Below are 19,517 nucleotides of genomic sequence, written 5' to 3' on the forward strand. Positions count from 1 at the left end.
GAAACCTCTACTCCCAAAATTTTTGTCTCCCCAAATCAGAGAGATCCTCTCTGCTGTAGACAATGTTGTTCATTAAGAACTGACAGAACCATTTTGTTGTTTCTTTTTTTAAAGGTACTCTTTGACAATTGCTTCCATTTTTACAGCTTTGCTAGCGTGTAACATCTATCAATAGATGACCAGTGAAATTTGCCTTTAAAAAAGAAATGTCAGGAGTTTGTGGGTGTCCTGATGTGAAACTCCTGCACTGGAACTTGATGTATATATGCTTGCTATGATGGTATCTGATTGCTGCCAGCTCTTGTTTTGCTCAATGAAAAATCCTTCGCTAAGAATGCCAGTGCGGTGTCTGATCTACTTAGTGGAATACAGTTAGTGAGGAAAAAAAGTTCTCTGTACCGAACTTCAGCTGAACAGCTGAGTGCTTGCGCCACATCTTGAAAATTTTCTATTCACAAGGCAAGATATGTTTAAACCCAACCTGTGCATTTATGACTCTTCATAAGACTGTAAAGAGTATAAAAATAAATACATTAATGTGGTATAGCAGAGTCTCACTTCTCAGGCTCATGAAGAGTAAAGAGTGGAAGAGGCCAAAATGAGGAACACCAACTGTGATCTTGTAAGTCTGGGGATTTGGCAGGGCTTGTTGTTTATATTGCTCCATTGAGAGTCATTCATTTTGCACTTAACCCTGTTAAGAGAGCACTCAACTACTCACAGATATGCCCTTCCTTGGCCTAGTTTTCATCTGATTAGAGGCAAAAAGACCTCCTGTGTCTGACAAATTGCTTCATTGGATAAGGCAATTTCTTTTTCAAGCTCAGTTTCAGAAAATGTACATTTATTTACTACATATTAACAAAACTGTAGATAAGGAGGCACTGTCCCCATCCAAAGCACTCACAACATCTGCCTTGATAAAAGGAGGATGTGAGGCTTCACGGTTCCTCTACCAGCAACAGAACAAATATAATCCAGTGCCTCATTCTGCCTGATCTTCATCCTTGTGTCCGGAGCCTACTGCTGTTAATTGTGCCAGTTCGGCGTTCAGCACTCGTACTTTGAACTTCACCTGGGGAATTATGTTAGAAAAATGCTGTTGTTTTGTTGTGATTTTCCACAAAAGCGCTTTCCAGATTTGCTGCAGAGATAGCTACAGACGCTGTTCAATTGGCTTCTGTTCAATTGTTCACCATTCAATTCTTTTAGTGCAAAGTGGGCGGTCACTGAGGGAAGGTGAGGAATGAGCAGCTGACTGAGCAAGGGATGAAAACAGCGGAACAGCAACATGAAACAAAATTAAAAGGTAACCAGTATGGCATCCTCACTTTTTTTTAGCTCATTTTTTAACAGTAGCCAATTTTGTAACACAGACTGAGCTGACGCTCTGCCATTTCACCGACCTCAGCAATGTTGCACCAAGAATGAATTTAGTCCATACCATCAATCTGATTTTGAATCAGCTCCTGATACAAGCTATTTAGCCTTGTGAGACAGATGTGTCTGCATTAAGGAAGATAATTCCAATGCAGGACCTCAATAAAATATTAATCTTTTCATATATTTTAATAGACGTTTTGGTAGAAATTAAGCTACCCACTCCAAGACTGTTCCTATGTAAAAATACAGCACAATGTAAGTCGTTGCAAACTACCACATGTACGACATGCGTTTAATCAGGTCACTGTGAGAAGGATTATGTGAGCCTGGAAAGTGGTCGTGAATTGCCTCCTTGCTCTTTTTCTAGTAGCTAGATTCTCAGCGCAGTGATTCACTGCCGTGTGAGTACCCACACACTGGAAGGCAGAGGGATTTCTGAGATGAAAGGAGATCTGCTTGCAGGTGGAGGGAGAAATTTCAGTTCTTCCAGAGACCTTCTAAATACTGGAAGAATATTTGAGGATAAAGGAGAAGAGAGAAGCACTCATTCACCATAATAACTAAAGGTTGAGGGGCATCGATCAAGGCAATTAGTACCTCTTCCTTTTATCCTTCATCCTTCAGTTCTGGAACCAAATATATGAAGAAATGAAGCATGGCATATTAGAAACACTGTCTGTACAAAACATCACTAATGGATGGGCAAAATGTGGTTATGACAACAGTATTGTGGATAGGGAAACTGAGGCACCGAGCTTGTTGCCAGTTGGCAGAGATGATCATCCTTGTCCCTGGGCCTCTCTGGAACTTTCTCTGTGACCCACAGAGTAAGGGACAGAATCAAATCTCATTCTCCCCAACGTGGAGTGGATAATTTTGATAGTTTCAGCCTGGTTTTGATTCCTGCTCCAGCTGTTAACGGCACGGGCTTGGAACCAATAGCAAAGATAACCCTTAGGGGCTTCAGTTCTTACTGACTCTTGGACAAAGTGTGAGATCCCATAACATTCGTTTCTACAGCCGTGTTCTGACCATCTCAGAGTTGATAGTGAATCTTCATGGTGCTGTCGAATATATTCAGGCCATCCGCCACCTCTTACCTTTTAATTCTGGAAAAGTGAACTTCATTCTTTCAGCTATTCTTTTTCTAAGTCATCTATTTCAATAGCAGAATCTCAGTAAAAGAGGATCTATGTCTACAAAAGGAAGTTTCTGAGCTGTACAGTTTTTCATTTTCTTGTGTCGCTGTGGGAAAAGAAAAAGGACACAGAACTAATTCTTTCCTTTTTTGGTTTAATAGTGATATCAGTTTAGGTATTAAAATGGCCAGATTTGTAAATGTAGTCAGGAAACAGCAAATCAAAGCAGCTAGTTTCAGAAGAACTGGATTTTTGAAAGTTCTTCAGTGTGCCGTGTGCGGCCCTGACCAGTGAGTTAGGACAGGATGGGATGTCCTCGGGAGCAACTGCACTGGGAATGCACTTTTTATTTAACAGCTTAAATGGAAGCTGGCCATTTCTGGCTTCTATATCATTGCTAAATACTTAAAAATCTGTCCTGAGCTGTTACAAAAGTTTAGTCCTTTGAAAGCCCCTAACACATAATCCCACAGATTGTTAATACTTCTGAAAAATCAGATTAATCCAATTAAGTGCCCAAAAGAGAATTAGACTCCTTTAAAAATCTGATCAAAAGTGACTGTAGCAACTGCACTTTTTTATTTAAGTTGAGGAAAACCAGCCAAGCTCATATTACAAAAAAAAATAAGCCACTGTCCGCTTGGTCTGGCTGCAAAGCACATTTTCAATACGTTTATGCTCTAACAAGCTGTATCAGTTTCATCTCAGTAGATCTGATGGTTATTGAACAGTGTTCAGTGTTCTGGAGGGTGCCAGGCACATAATTGTTTTTACAACACTGTAAAATGAATCAGACTGAAATTAGTGTCACTCAGCAGAATCACTTTCCTTCCCTTTAAATTACTTAATCTGAGGGTTAATCAAAAAGAAAATGAAGTTTTGACACTGCCCTTCAGCTAAGGGCAAGTACAGGTTCAGTTGTCTGCACTTCATTTGGCTAGGAAGAAATGTTTTACAATATCTGCACTTGTACATGTGCCACTGCCCCGCTGCTCATCCCGGGGGGGAGGCAGGACGGTGCTGGCTGTTCAGCGCCTCCCACTTCAAAGTCAAATTGGCAGAAGAAGGAAGCTGATGCCATTTTTTCATTTTAACTCCTGAGAAATGGGAGCTATTAAAGAGGAGTTACAGGAAAGCTAGGAAAAAGGGTATTTCTGTGGGTCCTCGCAAGAACAGGCTGGCAGCTTCAGCTATGATGAAGCACAGAGACATCCTCACCCGCCCTTTGGTGCCGCTTGAGCTTAGGAGCTGAGGAGGTGCGAACAGCTAGTACAGCTAAGATACGCCATGGTGTACAAATATCAAATACCGTCTCCTTGATTTCTCTGGTATAAATTGGCTCCTTGCTGAGATAAACCCAGCCTCCTTTGTTCTGCCCACTTTGAATTGTGTATTTTGGAAGCAATTCCAGTAAATATCTCTGCCTTGAAGGCTTTCACGTCTCACTATATGTGACTACTGCTTTGTTCTGATCCTTCACTAGAGCAGGTTTATGATTTTTCACTCCATCATATTTTGTATGCACGCAGGTTTCAGTGGCATTTATTAGTAGCGTGTTTTTAGAACACGTCTGGCTGATGAGTTCTATCAATAACAGCTGGGCAAAGTAAGATGATCATGAGCTATAATTATTATATACAGCAATACTGTCAACTACAGGCTCTGAGAAATGATCTCGGCTAGAGGATGTCTCTAGCTTCAATAGTGCATAATCCCTTCGCAACAATACAATTATGCAAAATGAGATTAAAGGGTTTATCTGCATGTGAAAATTGCATCAGTTTCCATTCATATTGCTTTTCAGCCGGTGTAGATAATATCTGTCCTCTGACAGCTTCATTTCAAGAGCTAGTGGCACAACAAGCCTCAGCTTCCATTTGTCCCGCTTCCTCGAAAGAAATGGTACATCGGGGGCGTTTTGGTCCTTCTGGGCTGAGTTCAGAGAGCCCCTTCTTGGACAACTGGTCTGCTAAGGCTAAGCTGCTGACGGTCAGTCCTCCTCCATCCTGCAAATCAGTTAATTCCATTTTAATACAATCCTATCATAACCATAAGCTGTTGCAGTCCAGCACCAGCACTGTGGATAACCTGCTGCGGGACTGGGGCAGGGTTCTCAGGATATATACCCATGTAACGAATGGAAATGTGAGCGTAGCGGCAGAAGGCATACCCACCGTACCCACCCCAGCTTTAGTACAGGTAACAATAGGAGCAAAACCAGAATAACAGGGGCTTAACCCAGGTCAGGAGCCAAAACATTTGCTCAGCATCTTTCAGGGCCCTGTAATTCCAGCTACCAGGCGGCGTAGCAAGGTGCAAGTCTCTGCTTGTGTGCCTGGAGGAGCTGTGCTGCTCTCAAGGCACATGCCCTCTGTTGGGAACATGTGATTGGGATTTAATTAGTTCCAGTGCATATGGGATAGCTTCTTTCATTACAACATATATCTGAAGATTTATATTCTAGCAGAGACAGGCAGGGAGGTAGCTTGTGGAGTGCTCTGACTCCTTTCTGCTGAAACTATTCTAGATTTCCTTCCCCACAGCAGAGCCAGAAGAGCCGTTTTGTCTGAAATCCCTGGGTCATTATACCCAAGAAGTGTAGGGATCAGGGGGAGCCAACACAGATTTTTTAGAATACCCGAGAAAAAAACCCTCTACCTTTAGAAAGGATACCAGCCATTATGGTCTGAAGAAAATGTCTTCTCTACAAGCAGTAAAAAAGGGGGAGCTCAAGCGAAGAGGTGATTACAGTAAGCCAGCCATGAGGAAACAGTATTTACTTCTTAATCTCTTTTCTTAAGCAGCAACCGATAGTGTTTCTGACACGTGTGCAGTAATGAATGGAAAATATGAAGCCACTGATGGCAATGTCACACACCCCGCTTTTAACAGTTGGGGCCTGGGCGCAGAAATACATGATTACATTAAGTCGCACGGGTGGTAACATTGCTCACAACCACCGAGGACCAGCAAGCAGCATTTATTGGTCCTGGCGTTCATAAAATGATCCGGCACTGCCTGATGTCTTGCGGTACGTGACTACTCAGCAGGAGAAGTTGTACATAATGACAGTGGAAAGGCAACATTAGTTGTGAAGCATCTGTCAGACGGGTGCTTTGGAAGTGCTCTGATGCGATGTACACACTACGCAAGGAGGGAGAAGCCAGATCTGCCTCTCCTTCTGGTGAATATAAAATGATGTGGGCACAGATATTGAAAAGTCTAGATTGTCTTGGAAATGGGAAGAAAATGACTGGCCAGATACAGTCTCCAGCTGTGTGGGTGTGCAAGTGTACGCACATTGTCTACCTCTTTTGCTATAAAGAAACTAGTCTGGACAATGTTGGAAGGATGTTTGTCAAAGAGAATGACTGAAAATGTTTTTTGAAGGACTTTGTAGTGTGGCAGTGAATAACCCTGGCATTGTGAATCTTTTTTTCCCTATATCATGCTTTGGAAATCCGAGTTATTCCCCAACTGCATTGACCAGCAGCAAGGATTGGACTAAAATGAGAAGGAAAAATACGGTCTGAGACCACCAAAATGCTCAAGACAGGTTCCCCAGGGAGGCTGTGAGATATCACTGCAGGGAGGTGGGAAGCAGCTCAGGTGTACGGCTGTGTGCTTGGAGCTGAGTATATCGCACCTACAGCTCCTTTGAAAATGTTGGTGCTGGGTGTTTCAATATCTAGAGTTTCAAGAATACTGTGCAAGCTAAAAAAAAAAAAAATCAGAATCCTGCAAATGGAGAATTTTTGAGTGGAAATCATGATCTGTAGACAACTCCAAACAGTGCATAAACACCTGGCACGAAAACACAGAGAACGGTCTCCGGGTAAGAGAAGTGTACCAGTCAGTGGGAACAAGGAAAAATAACTTAGGTGCAGACAGAAATAAATGGTAGAAAAAATGTCTAGTTTGCATATAACTTTCCTAACACCATGCACGTGTGTTTTATTTTTTAGTTTATGATTGTGCTGTAAGGTGTTTAATTTTTTACATCCTGATTGTTTGATAATTAAGAAAGAAAATTGATTCTCCTTGCTGGAGGACAAGAAGCCGTAGAGATCGCCAGAAATTAAGATGTGAAAAGGTATAAATCAGGTTGGGAAAGGTTGCTGGAAGATGCGTTATTCCATTTCCATTAACGTTTCATGAGGACACGAATGATTCAACAAGGAAAGCTTTGAGTTTTTCCGACCAGACCCGAGGGTCTGTCCCCTGTTCACCCCCGGGATCTCCAGGACCCCCGGACCCCAGAGGATAAATTTGCCGGGAAGAAGAAAAAGAGAAGAAAATGAAACCTAAATAAACCACAATTTAGCCGTGGAGGTGGTCCCAGCTGAGTCGTTCACAAACCAACCTCTCCTTAAATTCGTGGCTATATTGGCACCTTTTTGGGCACTTTGGGGGCGCCCACAGTTTTGGCTCGTTTTTAATAATCCGGATAATTAACGTAAAACAAAGCAGTTGCCTTCGCGGATGGGAACTCGATCCCTTTGTCAGCCCGGGAGGGAGGAGAGGAGTTGGTTATTAACGGGCACCGACAGATCAGTCCCTGCTGCCGACACCTTCCCCGCCTGCGAGCACACCTTCCCTCCCGGGGCAGGGGTTTTGGGGGGGCGAGTGCACCCCCCCAAAACCCAGCGGGGGTTGCCAAGCGCCCGGGGGGAGCCTCAGAGTCGGTGGCACCAAAACGGGAGAGGAAAAATCAACCGTTTTCCCAAGACAGCTAAAAAACAGGTAACGCTGGAATATTACAGAGAGGGAGGAAGGGAAAACCTCCTCTCCCTTCGGGAATCAGGATAATTCGGGCAACACAGGGACTAAGTGGGAAAAAAAAAAGTTAAAAAAAAATTTAACCGATTTTATAATTATTTCTCTGTTTTGCAGTGTTACCTTAGTACGCTGTTGTTGGGGGTTTGGGGTGGGGTTTTTTTTGTTGGGTGGTTGGTTGGGAGTTTTTTGCGCTTTGGCACATACTAATAAACTAAGGGAAGGAACAGAAAGAAACCTTTCCGATCCGCTGCAGGAACTGCAACAGAGAAAATGTGTATTTGTGACTTTAGTAACACGGCATTTTCAGAGCCCGCAATGCTGCGCTGCCCTGACGGCGTCTTTCCGCACGCTCCTTTGTATATACTCATATGCGGGTACAGGTATTAAATAAAAAGATTGTCGGAATGATATTTTGTTAATGATTATTATTATAATACATATAATGCCTTAATATTATAATATTTATCAATATCGTTATTACTGTATCAATAGTAATAAGACTAATTTAATGATTAATGTTAATATTTATTCGTATACTTATTAATATAATACATTGATAAATGCACTTCAGTTACATAAACCTCTCAGGGAAGCTCTCAAATGGATATCGGGTCTTGATTATAATCGGAGGCTCTTAATTATTGTATCTCCACGGGCCAGAGTGGAAGGCACTGGGTTTCCCCCCGTGGGAAGCTCCGTGCTTTGCTCCGTGTCCCGAGCACCGGGAAAACCAGCAAGTGCAGGGAGAGGAACTGGAGTGGGGAACGGGCTCGGGGGTCTCTGGGCCGGTGTGAGTCGATCCGGTACCGGGTCAAAAAAAGTATTGGGTCAATAAAAAATAAAGATCTATGGAGATCCGGCCACGGTAATAGTTCGGGCTGGTTAGCAGCACAACGCGCCTGAGGTGGTGTTCTGCATCGCAGCGGCGGAGGGAAAATGCAAGGAATTTCCTTACTTTTTAGGGAAAACGAGTGAAAAAGGCTCGGGGCATCGATGCTCATGTTGACATGAGATCTGAGCCGTGCAACGTCCTTGCTGCTCTGCCACGGTCCTTATCTATCGGGAGGACGTTAAGAGCAGTGAATATTAAAGCCTTTATCCCGCTCGGAGGCAGTGGGGCTGTGAATTCCTGTGCCTCGGCCGGCTCTGATTCAGTGGCTGGATTTATTTATCAGACATGTAGACAGGGACAGCTACCTTTTTCTTTAACTGCAGCTGCGGTAAACTTTTCAGACGTGATTTCTTCAGTCCTAAGGCAGTTATTTCTGCATCGACAGAAACCGCTTCTTCTGCCGTCCCGGCCCGAGCTCCCGGTCCAGCTCCCCCCGGTGTGTGCCCAAACCTGCGGGGTTTTGAACTGTCTCTGAGTGCAAAAGGTCTGAACTGCCTGAGAAATCCCCGCTCACCCCCAAAGCCGGCGGGGCTGGGGAGAGGAGCCCCAATCCTCCCTCCTAGGGTGGAAAAAATAGGAGGGAAAGCGATTGCAAACGTCGGACTCGGCTAAGGTGATCTCCCTGTGTCTTGCCCTTTGGAAAAGGATGGCATTATGTTTCTGCAAAGCAGAATATAAAGCATCCGACCTTGTTCTTCTCGTAAACCAACAATCCCGCCATTGTATTCACGCGTGGGATTTAATGTAGTCTGGCACTTCTTGTAAACAAACAATTCACTCACTCATCGACTAATACCTGGCGTTATTTTTTCCACCATTCTGGCAAGTAACGTTTGGGTGTTTAATTGATTCACAGCAACGCATTTATTCCCCAAACCAAATCAATTCGGCATCAGCTGGCTAGTCCTAACAGCCGGGAACGTGTCGCGGGGAAGCTGTGAATTCAGCGTTGAAAATGCCAGGAAATACCTGGATTTGGATACCGGCTTCCATTTAAGGCTAAAAAGCCGTTTAGGGCCCCGGAGCCCCGGATCCCCTGGAGCTGTGTGTCTCCCCCCCGCGACCGCCTCCTTCCCTCCCTGCCTCCCCCCCGCCTTCCTCCCCACCCTCCTCCTCCCCGCCGCACCGGGCGGCCCTGGCCGCCGCCCCTGCAATAAGGAAGGGGGCGGAGGGGGGGGAAAGGGCGACCTTTGAAACCCCCCTTCCCTCTCCCTCCCCCGGGCACCCGCCCACGCCCGGCGGGGACCCAGGCGCCCTGCGGGCAGAGCCGGGGTGGGCCCAGCGCTCAGGGCCACCCCGGGGCGGGGGGGGCAGAGCCGGAGGCACCCACCGGGCTCCCTGCCCTCCCTGGCCCACCCATGGGCTCTGCGGAGAGGAGCGAGGTACAGGGTGCAAATGGCAGAGAGCGGTGGGAAGCAGAGGCCGGGGAAGGGCGGCCGCCGGTGCGGATGCTCCAGGGCTTCGCTGCCCACCCCGTCTGATTTACCGCGGGGCTTTACACCTCCCCGGTGGGGTGAGCGGGAGAGGTGAAGGAAACCAGGGCAGCATCAGGGAAGAGGAGCTCTGCGGATCCAGTTCGGCCTCAGAGTGTTTCCAGCGATGCACATCTCGTGTTGTGCTCTCGGTCTTTCCCTATCGCTCTCCCCGCCCCGCGCTGGGATCTCAAACTGGATTCAAGGGCTGAGGAGGGGACAGGGAGCAGACCTTGCTCTCAACCCTTGAATCACAGAATAAGTAGAAATGTGTAAAAATGCATTAAAACCCACCAGGACGGGGATGTCTCTTCCCGTCCACCATGATGCTGCAGCCCCGGGGTGCACTGGAGCTCTAGGCTGGTCCAGGAGTGATGCTCAGTGCCTTTCCACGCTGCATCCATCTGTCTTCACTGGGAGTCACCCTATGCCACAGTGCAGTGGGCAGGGGAGGCAGGAGAGACGTCCCCAGACCTGGCGTGGCAGTGGCAATGGCAATGGCAGTGGTGAAGGCAATGCACGGACCGTCTCCCAGCGGTTGTAGTCATCTCTTGGCGATCTATTCATCACAAAGTCTCCCAACACACTTGCTATGGTCTCTGCTCTGCCTGGGCAATGCTGAGCCCAGCCCTGTGCCTGTAGGTAACCCCTTTTAGGCATTATGGATCCACCACCAGGCTCAGGAAGGCAGAAAAAGCCTGAAGGAAGCGCTTGGCACTTTTTGGATATACACGGATCTCTCCCTGCAGTACAGGTGAGACGCACACAAGATTCAGCTGGAAAAGCAGCAATGCTCCATCCCGGCTACCTCTGGGGGGCATTTCCACAGTGTGGCTGCCCTGAGGAGGTTCACATCCCCAGTATTTTACCTGCTCTGAAGACCTTAACCCCAAAGGCCTGGGGAGGTTTTGCCGTGAATAGCAGGAGGCATAATTCCCATTGCAGCGGTCACCGCAGGCCTGGGGACCTCAGTCACCGTCCTGCTGGCCTGAGCACCTCCGTGCTCAGCCTGGGACTAGAGGCGGCCATCGCTCATCTTGCCATGATTTATGATCCATCCTACGGAGTTCAGTGAGACTTCCCTGAGCATCGGGCAGGAATCACGCCAGGCACGTGAGTTAGGGCCTGGCCCTCAGTGGAGATCGCCATATCGGTGGCTTGGTCCAAAAGACAAAGGCCTCGTGTCTGAATTTCTGCCCTAGGGAGAAATCTCTGATCTACCAGAGAGACCAGAAAAGAGAGCAACAACCCATCGAGTGCAGAGGAGCCGTGCTGGAGCAGAGGCACGGTCCAGCTTATAGGCTTGCCTATAAGTTTATGCTACGAGGGAAGGGGATTCCTCTGGTTCCCACCTCCAGGCTGCCCCATGCCTGGGGTACCCAGCAGTGACATGCCTGGTACGGGAGACCTGCTCCTGCCCTGGCTGGATACCACCAGATTCACCTCCCGCAGGGCACATTTTTGAGAATAGGCCTCAAAATCCTCCTGATTCCATCAAAAATGTGGCTCACCTCCAGCCCCTCATGCATGTAGTCAAGCTATGCCCCCTCGCAGGCTGCCTGCGCGACCCACAGCCAGCTGCAGGCTCCCACCGGCAGCGGAGGGAGCATCAGGGAAGTGCAAAGGATCCCGATGGCTCCTACCAAATTAAACATCAGAAGCAGGGCTTAAAAGCCAAGCCCAAAGCGACTCCCCTTTTCTCCCCCAACAGCTGAAATAAATTGCTTTAGCCGAGCAGGAACTTGGGGAACACAGAGTTAGTCCCTGGTGCGTGCAGCGATGGGCGCACGCTGCCAGGCTCGGTGCCGACAGGGAAACGTGCTCCGGCGAAAGGGCTGCTCTGGCTGGGTGGGATGGACGGGATGCAGAGCCACAGTGCACGATGCACGTATAGGGGTGTGTGGAGGGGGTGTGCAGAGATGCACATTTTTCCGTAATTAAAGAAAAGGTGTTTGAAGAGCTGGATTGTACCCAGAGCCAACCCGAGCAGGAACACCCAGCTGCATTTATGTGGTTGTTCCCAGGTCAAGGATGTGCAAACGTCTCTATCTGCAGTAGACAGAGAGATAAACCATAAACCTATTGTATAATACATTTCTATTTTGTCTCTCTGCTCCACGGCAGGAGCGTTTGCTTCATAAGCTGCACCCAGGCCACATCCCCTCCAGGCTTCTGCTCTGCGGGTAAAGCCATTGCAGACTCCCACCACGCTTCTTCCCCTCCTGGAGGCAGGAGTGGGATCAGGATTTGTCCCCTGTGAGGTTTCGGCCTCCCTGGCCGAGGAGCTCGGGCTGGGGGGGGCCGGGGCTGGAGGGGAGGAGGCAGGAGGTGGGAAGGGGACTCACAGAGGGGCATTTTCCGGATGGGTTTGGGGCTGGGGGGCACTGGCAGCTGCGACCTTTGGGAAATCATCATGGTATTTCATTTTCCATTTTGGTGAACAGGAGGGAGAGACCCAAACTGGACTTTTCAGGTGGGACAGCCCGGGAGCAACACGCCGGCAGTCCGAGGTGGAGCTCGGCCCTCCCAGTTTGTCATAAAGAAACTAAACGGCAAGGAAGGAGCCTCCAGTCAAGCCTGGGGAGGGGAGAGGCAACCTGGGAGGTGAAAGGTTGTTAAACAAAACGCCTCGAGTTTGAAATCACCCCACATTTCACCCCAAAATGGGGGAGGAGGGGGTCAGAAGTGCGCTGCAGTGATTGCAGCGCTGGGGCTTCAGCACAGAGCGGGGATAAAAAGAGCAAAGAGAAGTCAGGCCACGCTCTCTGTTCCCATGCCAGCTGATTTGTTCAAAGGATCCACGAGAAATGTGCTGTAAAGTACAGATTCTGGCCCTCCAGGCATCAGGGAGAGAAATATTCGCACCTACATCCCCCAGGCTTCCGGGGATGCCTGTGGGGTGGGAAAGGAGGGGCCGGCGGTGAAGGGGGAAAAAAGAAATAAAAGATCAAAATGTTTGCCTTTATTTGATTTTTTCTTCCCAGAAATATTGCCAAAATCAGAAACCAAAGAGCTGGGCTCCCTGCCAGACCCAGAATTCAATTTTCCAACAATTGATTATTTCCAAACGTTAAGTCTTTAAGTAGTTCCAATTTTTTTTCCCCTTCAAACTGCTTTGGGGTTTGGGTTGGTTTTGAGGTTTTTTTTTCCTTGTAACGGTGGCCTCAAATTCAATTGCTTAAAAATAATCACAGACTGTTAAAAAGTTATGCCCCGGCTTTTTCAGATTCCAGATGGCATAAATATTAAATGGATCCTATCGAGAAAGTAATAAAAGAATAGTTGCAAATAAATAAGTGCATTTGATAATTGTAAGCCCGATCACAGAGAGGAGAGAGAAACTAGTAAAAGAAATCTGGTTTTTCCTTTAAAATAACCCCGTTCCTCTTGCTTTATTGTGACCTTAAATATTATACTGAAATTTTCTCCGTAAAATTGTCAAAGAACGGAAAGCTTCATATCAGTTCGGAAGCCGCATTTTAAACTATTTCCACTGCAAAGCCCGCTCGAAAATTTCCCGACACGTTATAAACCAGATGAACCGAAGGGAAGCGCGGTCTTAAAAGCACGAGGGACGCTGCCATGTCGGTAATGCCTTTAAATAAAGTAGCCGAAGTGCAGGGGGTTTTGGGGTGAAAAAAAAAACCCGAATTCCTCCCCGACGCTGCTCCTGCCGGGGCCGGATCCGCGGGAGGCGGAGGGGCGGCGGCGGCGGCGGCGGCAGGGGGGGGCAGAGCCCGGCGGCTGCCAGCCCCCGCGCACCGGCCTGCCCGAGGACTCCTTGGGAAAGGGAATAAAATCATCTTTCCCTAAATCGGCCGTTCCATACCCTCCTTTATCGGGGTGTCTGTGCGCGCTGGGCCGGCTGGGTGGATCCCACTCCTCCCTTTTTTTTTTTTTCTTCCCGCTTGGATTACAAAAAAATAAATAAAAGGAAATAAAGCGACACAAACTACCAGGAAAGTCGGCAACGAGTCGCTCTGCCCGCGGATCCCGCTCCAACCTCAACCCGGGATATCTCGGGAGCTTCTCCCTGCAAAGCCGCCGCGGGGGACCGAGCTCTCCCCGCGGCCGTGGGGGGCTCCGTGGGGCGGCGGGGCCGGGGCAGCCCCGACGGCCGCCGCCACAGCGAAGCCCCGAAGTCAACAGGCTCTTAACTTTCAACTTGGCCTTGACCTCCGGATTAAGCCCGACCTTTCTGGGAAGGAAGCCGGGCGAAGACGCGGGGGAGCTGCGGCCCCGTCGGCAAACACCCGGCCGCCCGTCGCGGCCGCCGTGCCCCAGCGCCCCGGTTATGGGCCGGTTCAAAGCAAACGGGGAGAGGGCAGGAGCGGGGGAGAATAAAAAGGGCATCAAAGAAGGAGTGCAGTCGTTAAACCACGGAAAGGGAAGAAAGAAGCTTTGAAATCGGAAAGGTGAAGGCTAAAAACCCTGGGATTTGGGTTTATTTTATTTTTTCTCCAGAAAAAGAAAAATCATCGGTTTCGGTGAGACTCCGGGATTTTTAGCGGACGAGAAGGGCCGAGGAGCGATGATGCAGCTTCGCAATGTGGTTTATTTATTTCCCTGGGAGAGAGGACGGAGTGCGGGAGCGGATCTCGCCGAGACAGCCCGGGGCAAAGCCCCTGCAGATGCAGGGAGCTGAAAGGAGCCGAGTTCTGGAGGGGGCAGAGCTGCCCCCGCGGCGAAACGGGGCTGTTCCCCGCCTGGGCGAGCTTTGCAATCATCAATTCTAACCTCTATTTTCTGTCGGGATTTCTGTCCCTGTCGCGGCTCCTCTGGGCGGATGGGTCGTTGTTTTGGTGGCCCAAAGACATGGCAGAAGGAGAAATTTTGTTGCGATTTGGTAGTCAGAAGGTAGAAATCTCTCGATTTCTTTGCACGAAGGAAACAACGCATGAGCTCAAGCTGCCTTTGGGGGAATTCCGGCAAAGCTTTCCCTCAGACAAGGCCTTTGCGGGAAAACCAGGGAGAAAAAGGAGCGAGAAACGCGGTTATGTGTGTTTGTACCATGTGTACAGACGATTAAAAATGCGCGTACCTGAATAATTTATTAGCACACAGGCCTCAGTGTATTTACCCCAAACTTTTCCAGACCGATGTAATCCCTCATCACCGCGTCCGTCTGTCTTTCCCCCCTCTGCCTGTCTCTCCACCTGTCTGGTGCTCCTGGACCCCAAAGGGGCTCTCTGTATTTTTTTCCCACCTCCCTTTTCCAAACTTTTTCCCTTTGGGATGCTTCTTAGCCGGGATCCACACTGACCTGTAGACCCGGTCCAGGGCCACGCCAGCGCCGTGCGTGGCAATAGCTGCGTGCAAGCAGATTTTTCCCCCCCCTTTGCAGTTATTTTTTCGGGGTACTGGGGACCCTCTTTCCCCTCTCTCCTCGCTTTTAGGGCCATGCCCTGTCCCTTTCCCCAAGGATACAGGTTTCGGCCTTTTGCAGCTGAAAGTGGGGGTGCGCGACGATGTGCGTGGGATAAACCCCCCGAGCAAGGGAGATGCCGGGGCGCGGGGGAGGCCCCATCCCCGAGGATTCATCGCTGCCCCACGGCTGCCTGCCGTCACCCCACACTGGCCGAGGAGGTCCCCGGGTGTCCTCTGGTTGGACCGAGCTTTTTCCGAGGGCAGAAGCCCCCGGACCTGCGTGGGAAGAAGGGGCCACACGGAAAAAAAAAGAAACAAAAAAGAAAAAAAAAGGTGGTTTTAATCTGAGCCCAGATTTTTACACCGGGGACTGCTCCTCCGCGCCGTTCGTGATCCTCCCTCTCCTTCCCTTCCCTCCCCTCATCCCCCCCATCCCCCCCACCCCTGCCCCCTTTTTTTTTTTGGCAAGATGCAGCGCAAGAGGCGCCTCCCGTGTACCCGCCTGTCACGTGCGGGGGGGGGGGTGTCCCCCCCTCCTCCTCCCATTGCAATAAAAGTATTTTCGCAATTTCTGCAGCCACGGTTTATTGGGGCTGGAGGTTTTTTTTTTGTGTGTGGGGTTGGGTTTTTTTTTTTCCTCCTTCTCCGTCCTTTTCCCCCCGAGCGGCAGCCAATGAGGCAGCCCCCGGCCGTTGCGTCAGGGCAGCCCGGCCGGGGAAAGGCAGCTCTCGGCAGCTCGCAGCCTTTTAAAAAGATCCGGGGACCCCCCCTCGGGCAGTGCCCGGGTGCTGCCGAGCAGGCTCTCCCCATGCCCCGGCCCCCAAGCCGCCCCCCATGCAGCCCCCAGAGCCCCGCGGCCCCCCGGGCCTCGAGGGGCTCCTGGCAGCCGGCGGCTTCGCAGGCGGCCAGGGCAGGGGGCTGCTGCCGCCTCCCCCCCCGGCCCTCGGCTGTCCTTCGCCTCCCCCCGGGATGAATCCCGGCTATCCGGCGGAGGGGCCGGCCGAACCGCCCAAGCCGTGCCCCGCCGCCCCGCCGCCGCCCCCGGCCGCCCCCCCGGGTCCCGCCGCCTCCGCCCCGCTGCCCTACGGATATTTCGGCAGCGGCTACTATTCCTGCCGGGTCGCCCGCAGCTCCCTGAAAGCCGGCCCGGCCCAGGGCCCCTTCCCCACCGAGAAGTACCTGGACCCCCCCACGGGCAGCGAGGACTTCCAGAGCCGCCCCGCCGAGTTCGCTTTCTACCCGGGCTACGGGGCCCCTTACCAGCCCGTCGCCGGTTACCTGGACGTGTCGGTAGTACCGGGGTTGGGGGGCCCGGGGGAGGCCCGGCATGAGACTCTGCTGCCCGTGGACGGTTACCATCAGCCGTGGGCTCTGGGCGGCGGCTGGAGCAGCCAGATGTGCTGCCCCAAAGAGCAGGGCCAGGCCGGGTACCTCCTGAAATCCGCCTTTGCAGGTAAAGTCCCTGTGCTGGGGCTGGGGGGGGTGGTGGTGGGGTGCATCGTGCGCGGGGGGATTGGGACCAAGGCTTAAAATGATCTGCTGGGGAGTTGCTTTTGCTGTCCAGTAACATTTCTTTGCGACCTAGCCCAAATTAACCAGTAGGTAGGTTTCACAAAATAATAATTTAGATTAACAGTGCCCTTTGCAACTCATCGGCCTCCGAGCAGAGAGGCAGACGGTGATACTATCCGGGTTCAGATGGTGACACTATCCGGGTTCAGACATGATCCCGGCAGCTGCGGGCCAGCCGCATCTCGCCAGCAGCACTCGGAATCGGCATGCTTTACAGGGGGTAAGGGGTGCGCATGGCCCCCACCGTGCAGGGCCGTGAACAGGGGGGGGGGCCTTCCCACGCACCCCCGCCCACGCCACGCCGGTGGGATTGAACTCGCCCCCGGCCCTGCTCGGCTGCGCACAGACTGCGCTGAAACCGCGGAGCGAGTACGCGGGTGTTAATTAGCGCTGGTCTCATCCACGTCGGTGTTTTTGCCAATACCTGGATTTCTTCCCCCCAAAAATAATGATAAATTCGGGGAAGAAAACCAACCTTTAAATATCAATAGGGAGCGCATATAACTTAAATATCTTTAAATATCATCGCTGTCAGGGAGGATGGAGGAAAGAAATGGGGTGGCAGGGAGAGGGGGTGCCTCTCGCAGGGAAAGGTGATGGGAGGTGGGTGCAGGGTGCGTGGGGACCCCCCCCCCGGCCCCGCTCAGCTCCGTCTCTCCCCACGTCCAGACTCCGCCGGGCAGCTGCCCGCCGACGGCTGCTCCTTCCGCCGGGGCCGCAAGAAGAGGGTCCCGTACAGCAAGGGGCAGCTGAAGGAGCTGGAGAAGGAGTACGCCAGCAGCAAGTTCATCACCCGCGACAAGAGGAGGAAGATCTCCGCCGCCACCAACCTCACGGAGCGACAGATCACCATCTGGTTCCAGAACAGGCGGGTGAAAGAGAAAAAAGTCGTCGCCAAAATTAAAAGCAGCAGCAGCAGCAGCACCCCGTGAGGACACGGCCACCGCAAGCCCCGAAGGGGTCCCCATCTGCCCCACCACCACCACCCCCCTTCCCCGGGGGATGGAGCGGGGGGGGGGGGGAGCGCTCCGGCCCCGTTAGCGGCGGGAACGAGCGGTGCCCGGGGCGGGCTGAGCCGTCCCCGCCGCCCGGGGCAGCGCAGGGTGCTGGGCACCGCTCCCCGCTGCTCCCGCGGGGTGAAACACCCACCACCACCCCCCCCCCGCAAAAGAGGGCGAGTTAGGAAGATGCTCCATCCCTGCCCGCTTTGCACGCAGAGGACCCTGTACGGTTTGCTCTTGCTTTACAACGCCGCTGCCACGTCGTGCTCCCTCCGTCTCCCACCGCTTCGGTTTGAACCGCATCCTCAGAGCGCTTTGGGGGGGGGGGAGAAAAGAAAAAAAGAGAAAAACTGGCCTAATTGCATTAATTAACCCCAATACGCAACTCTCGGCTCGCCTGCGTGTGGCGGGAGCGGGGTTGTCGGGGGGTGGAGGGGGGGGGGGGTGTCACAGGGAATTTGGTCTTTAGAAACGAAAAGCCGTACTTCTAGCAGAAAAAAAATCTCCTTAATTCAGGCAGAAGTATCAAAATGCGCGTCTAAGGGAGAATAAATATAGTCCGGGTGTGTTATATGGAAACACACGTGAATTGTTTGCATAAACGCGCGGGTTTGTGTGAATGTACAGTATATGCGTATGGCACATATGTACCCGTAGGCACACATTTATGAAGGCACGTACTACGGTTTTTGCGCGGTTGCATATAAAATATACATATACGTATGCACATATTTAGCAATACGCATTATTTTCCCTTTTATCATATACGATATTTGTGTTCGTGTGTTTATATATACCCAGCGACCCAAACGTATGCACGTATACATGCAATATAGTACTGGATGTGTGGATATAAATATATACTCAGATAAAGGTGTATATACACGTGTTTGCATACGTACATATAGACATACCTATATGTATGTTCATGCCTATATTTTGATACAGGTAAATGCAATTCGTATAATTCCATACGCGCTTTTGTTTGTGCTAATAGACATGTATTTGTACACACATTTTCCTTCTCCTACTAGTACAGAATTAGAGCGATGGGTTTCGTAGCATGTGCTGAGATAATCCCCGTATAATACTAAATGATCTTGGTTAATATTAAGAAACGTCGTCATCCTTTTCAACAGAATAAATAGGGTGAAAGTAAATATACTCAAACATGCATTTTCCTCTGCTCTTTTCGGGTTATTTACAGCTTCAGGGAAGCGCAAACTCCAGGTACACAATTTCTTTGTTTAATATCTCGGTGTTTCAAGGCAGCGGCGTGTCGGCTCGCGGAGTCCCCGCAGCAGCGGCGTGTTTAAACCTGCCTGTAAACCCCAAAAAGCCTCTCAAAGGGTGAATAAACTCCAAAACACCGTTACCGTAACCGAAAATTTACCTTTTTTCTGCCTTTTCTTTCTTTTAGAAATTCGAAGCATTAAACCGCAACATGCTCTAAATAATGATAATTTTAAATAGTGATTTTGTTCCTGTTTAATAACGTATTTATTAAATATTTTAGGCTTGGGCCGGCGCTGGCTTCCAGCAGGTTCCCGGCGGGGAGCAGAGCAAAGCCAGGCGTGCTCTCCCCAGTTTTTTCCCCGTTTTTCCCCGTTTTTCCCCGTTTTCCCCAGATATTTTCGCCCTGCGCTCTGGAGGAGGTGCCGGCGGCACCCTGGGGTGCAGCCTTTTCTCGCCTAGGCGGGCGTCACTCGCCCGTGACGTCACGCGTGACGCCAGAAGCTCCGGGAGGGGAACAGCCAATGGCGCTTGGGCTGAGCGTTCCGAGCGGTGACGTAAGCAGGGGCGGCGGGGCAGACGCAATAAATCCCACCCCGCGCGGGGGGGAGCCGTCGGGGTTGAGGGGAGGCTCCGCGATGCCCGACAGCCGTCCGGTCCACACAGAAAAAAAAAAACA

General features: G+C 50.6%; 1 protein-coding gene across 1 annotated transcript; it reads left to right on the top strand.

Annotated features, from left to right (window-relative positions):
- The first annotated feature begins 15,866 nt into the window (after window positions 1-15,866).
- On the top strand, window positions 15,867-17,536 carry HOXB13 (homeobox B13). The gene is made up of 2 exons (XM_050912068.1): window positions 15,867-16,485; window positions 17,274-17,536. Exons 1-2 carry the CDS (start codon window positions 15,867-15,869, stop codon window positions 17,534-17,536), a joined length of 882 nt encoding a protein of 293 aa, XP_050768025.1.
- The last annotated feature ends 1,981 nt before the right edge of the window (window positions 17,537-19,517 follow it).

The sequence above is a fragment of the Gymnogyps californianus genome, chromosome 28 (genome assembly GCF_018139145.2).
Source record: "Gymnogyps californianus isolate 813 chromosome 28, ASM1813914v2, whole genome shotgun sequence".
Taxonomy (NCBI): domain Eukaryota; kingdom Metazoa; phylum Chordata; class Aves; order Accipitriformes; family Cathartidae; genus Gymnogyps; species Gymnogyps californianus.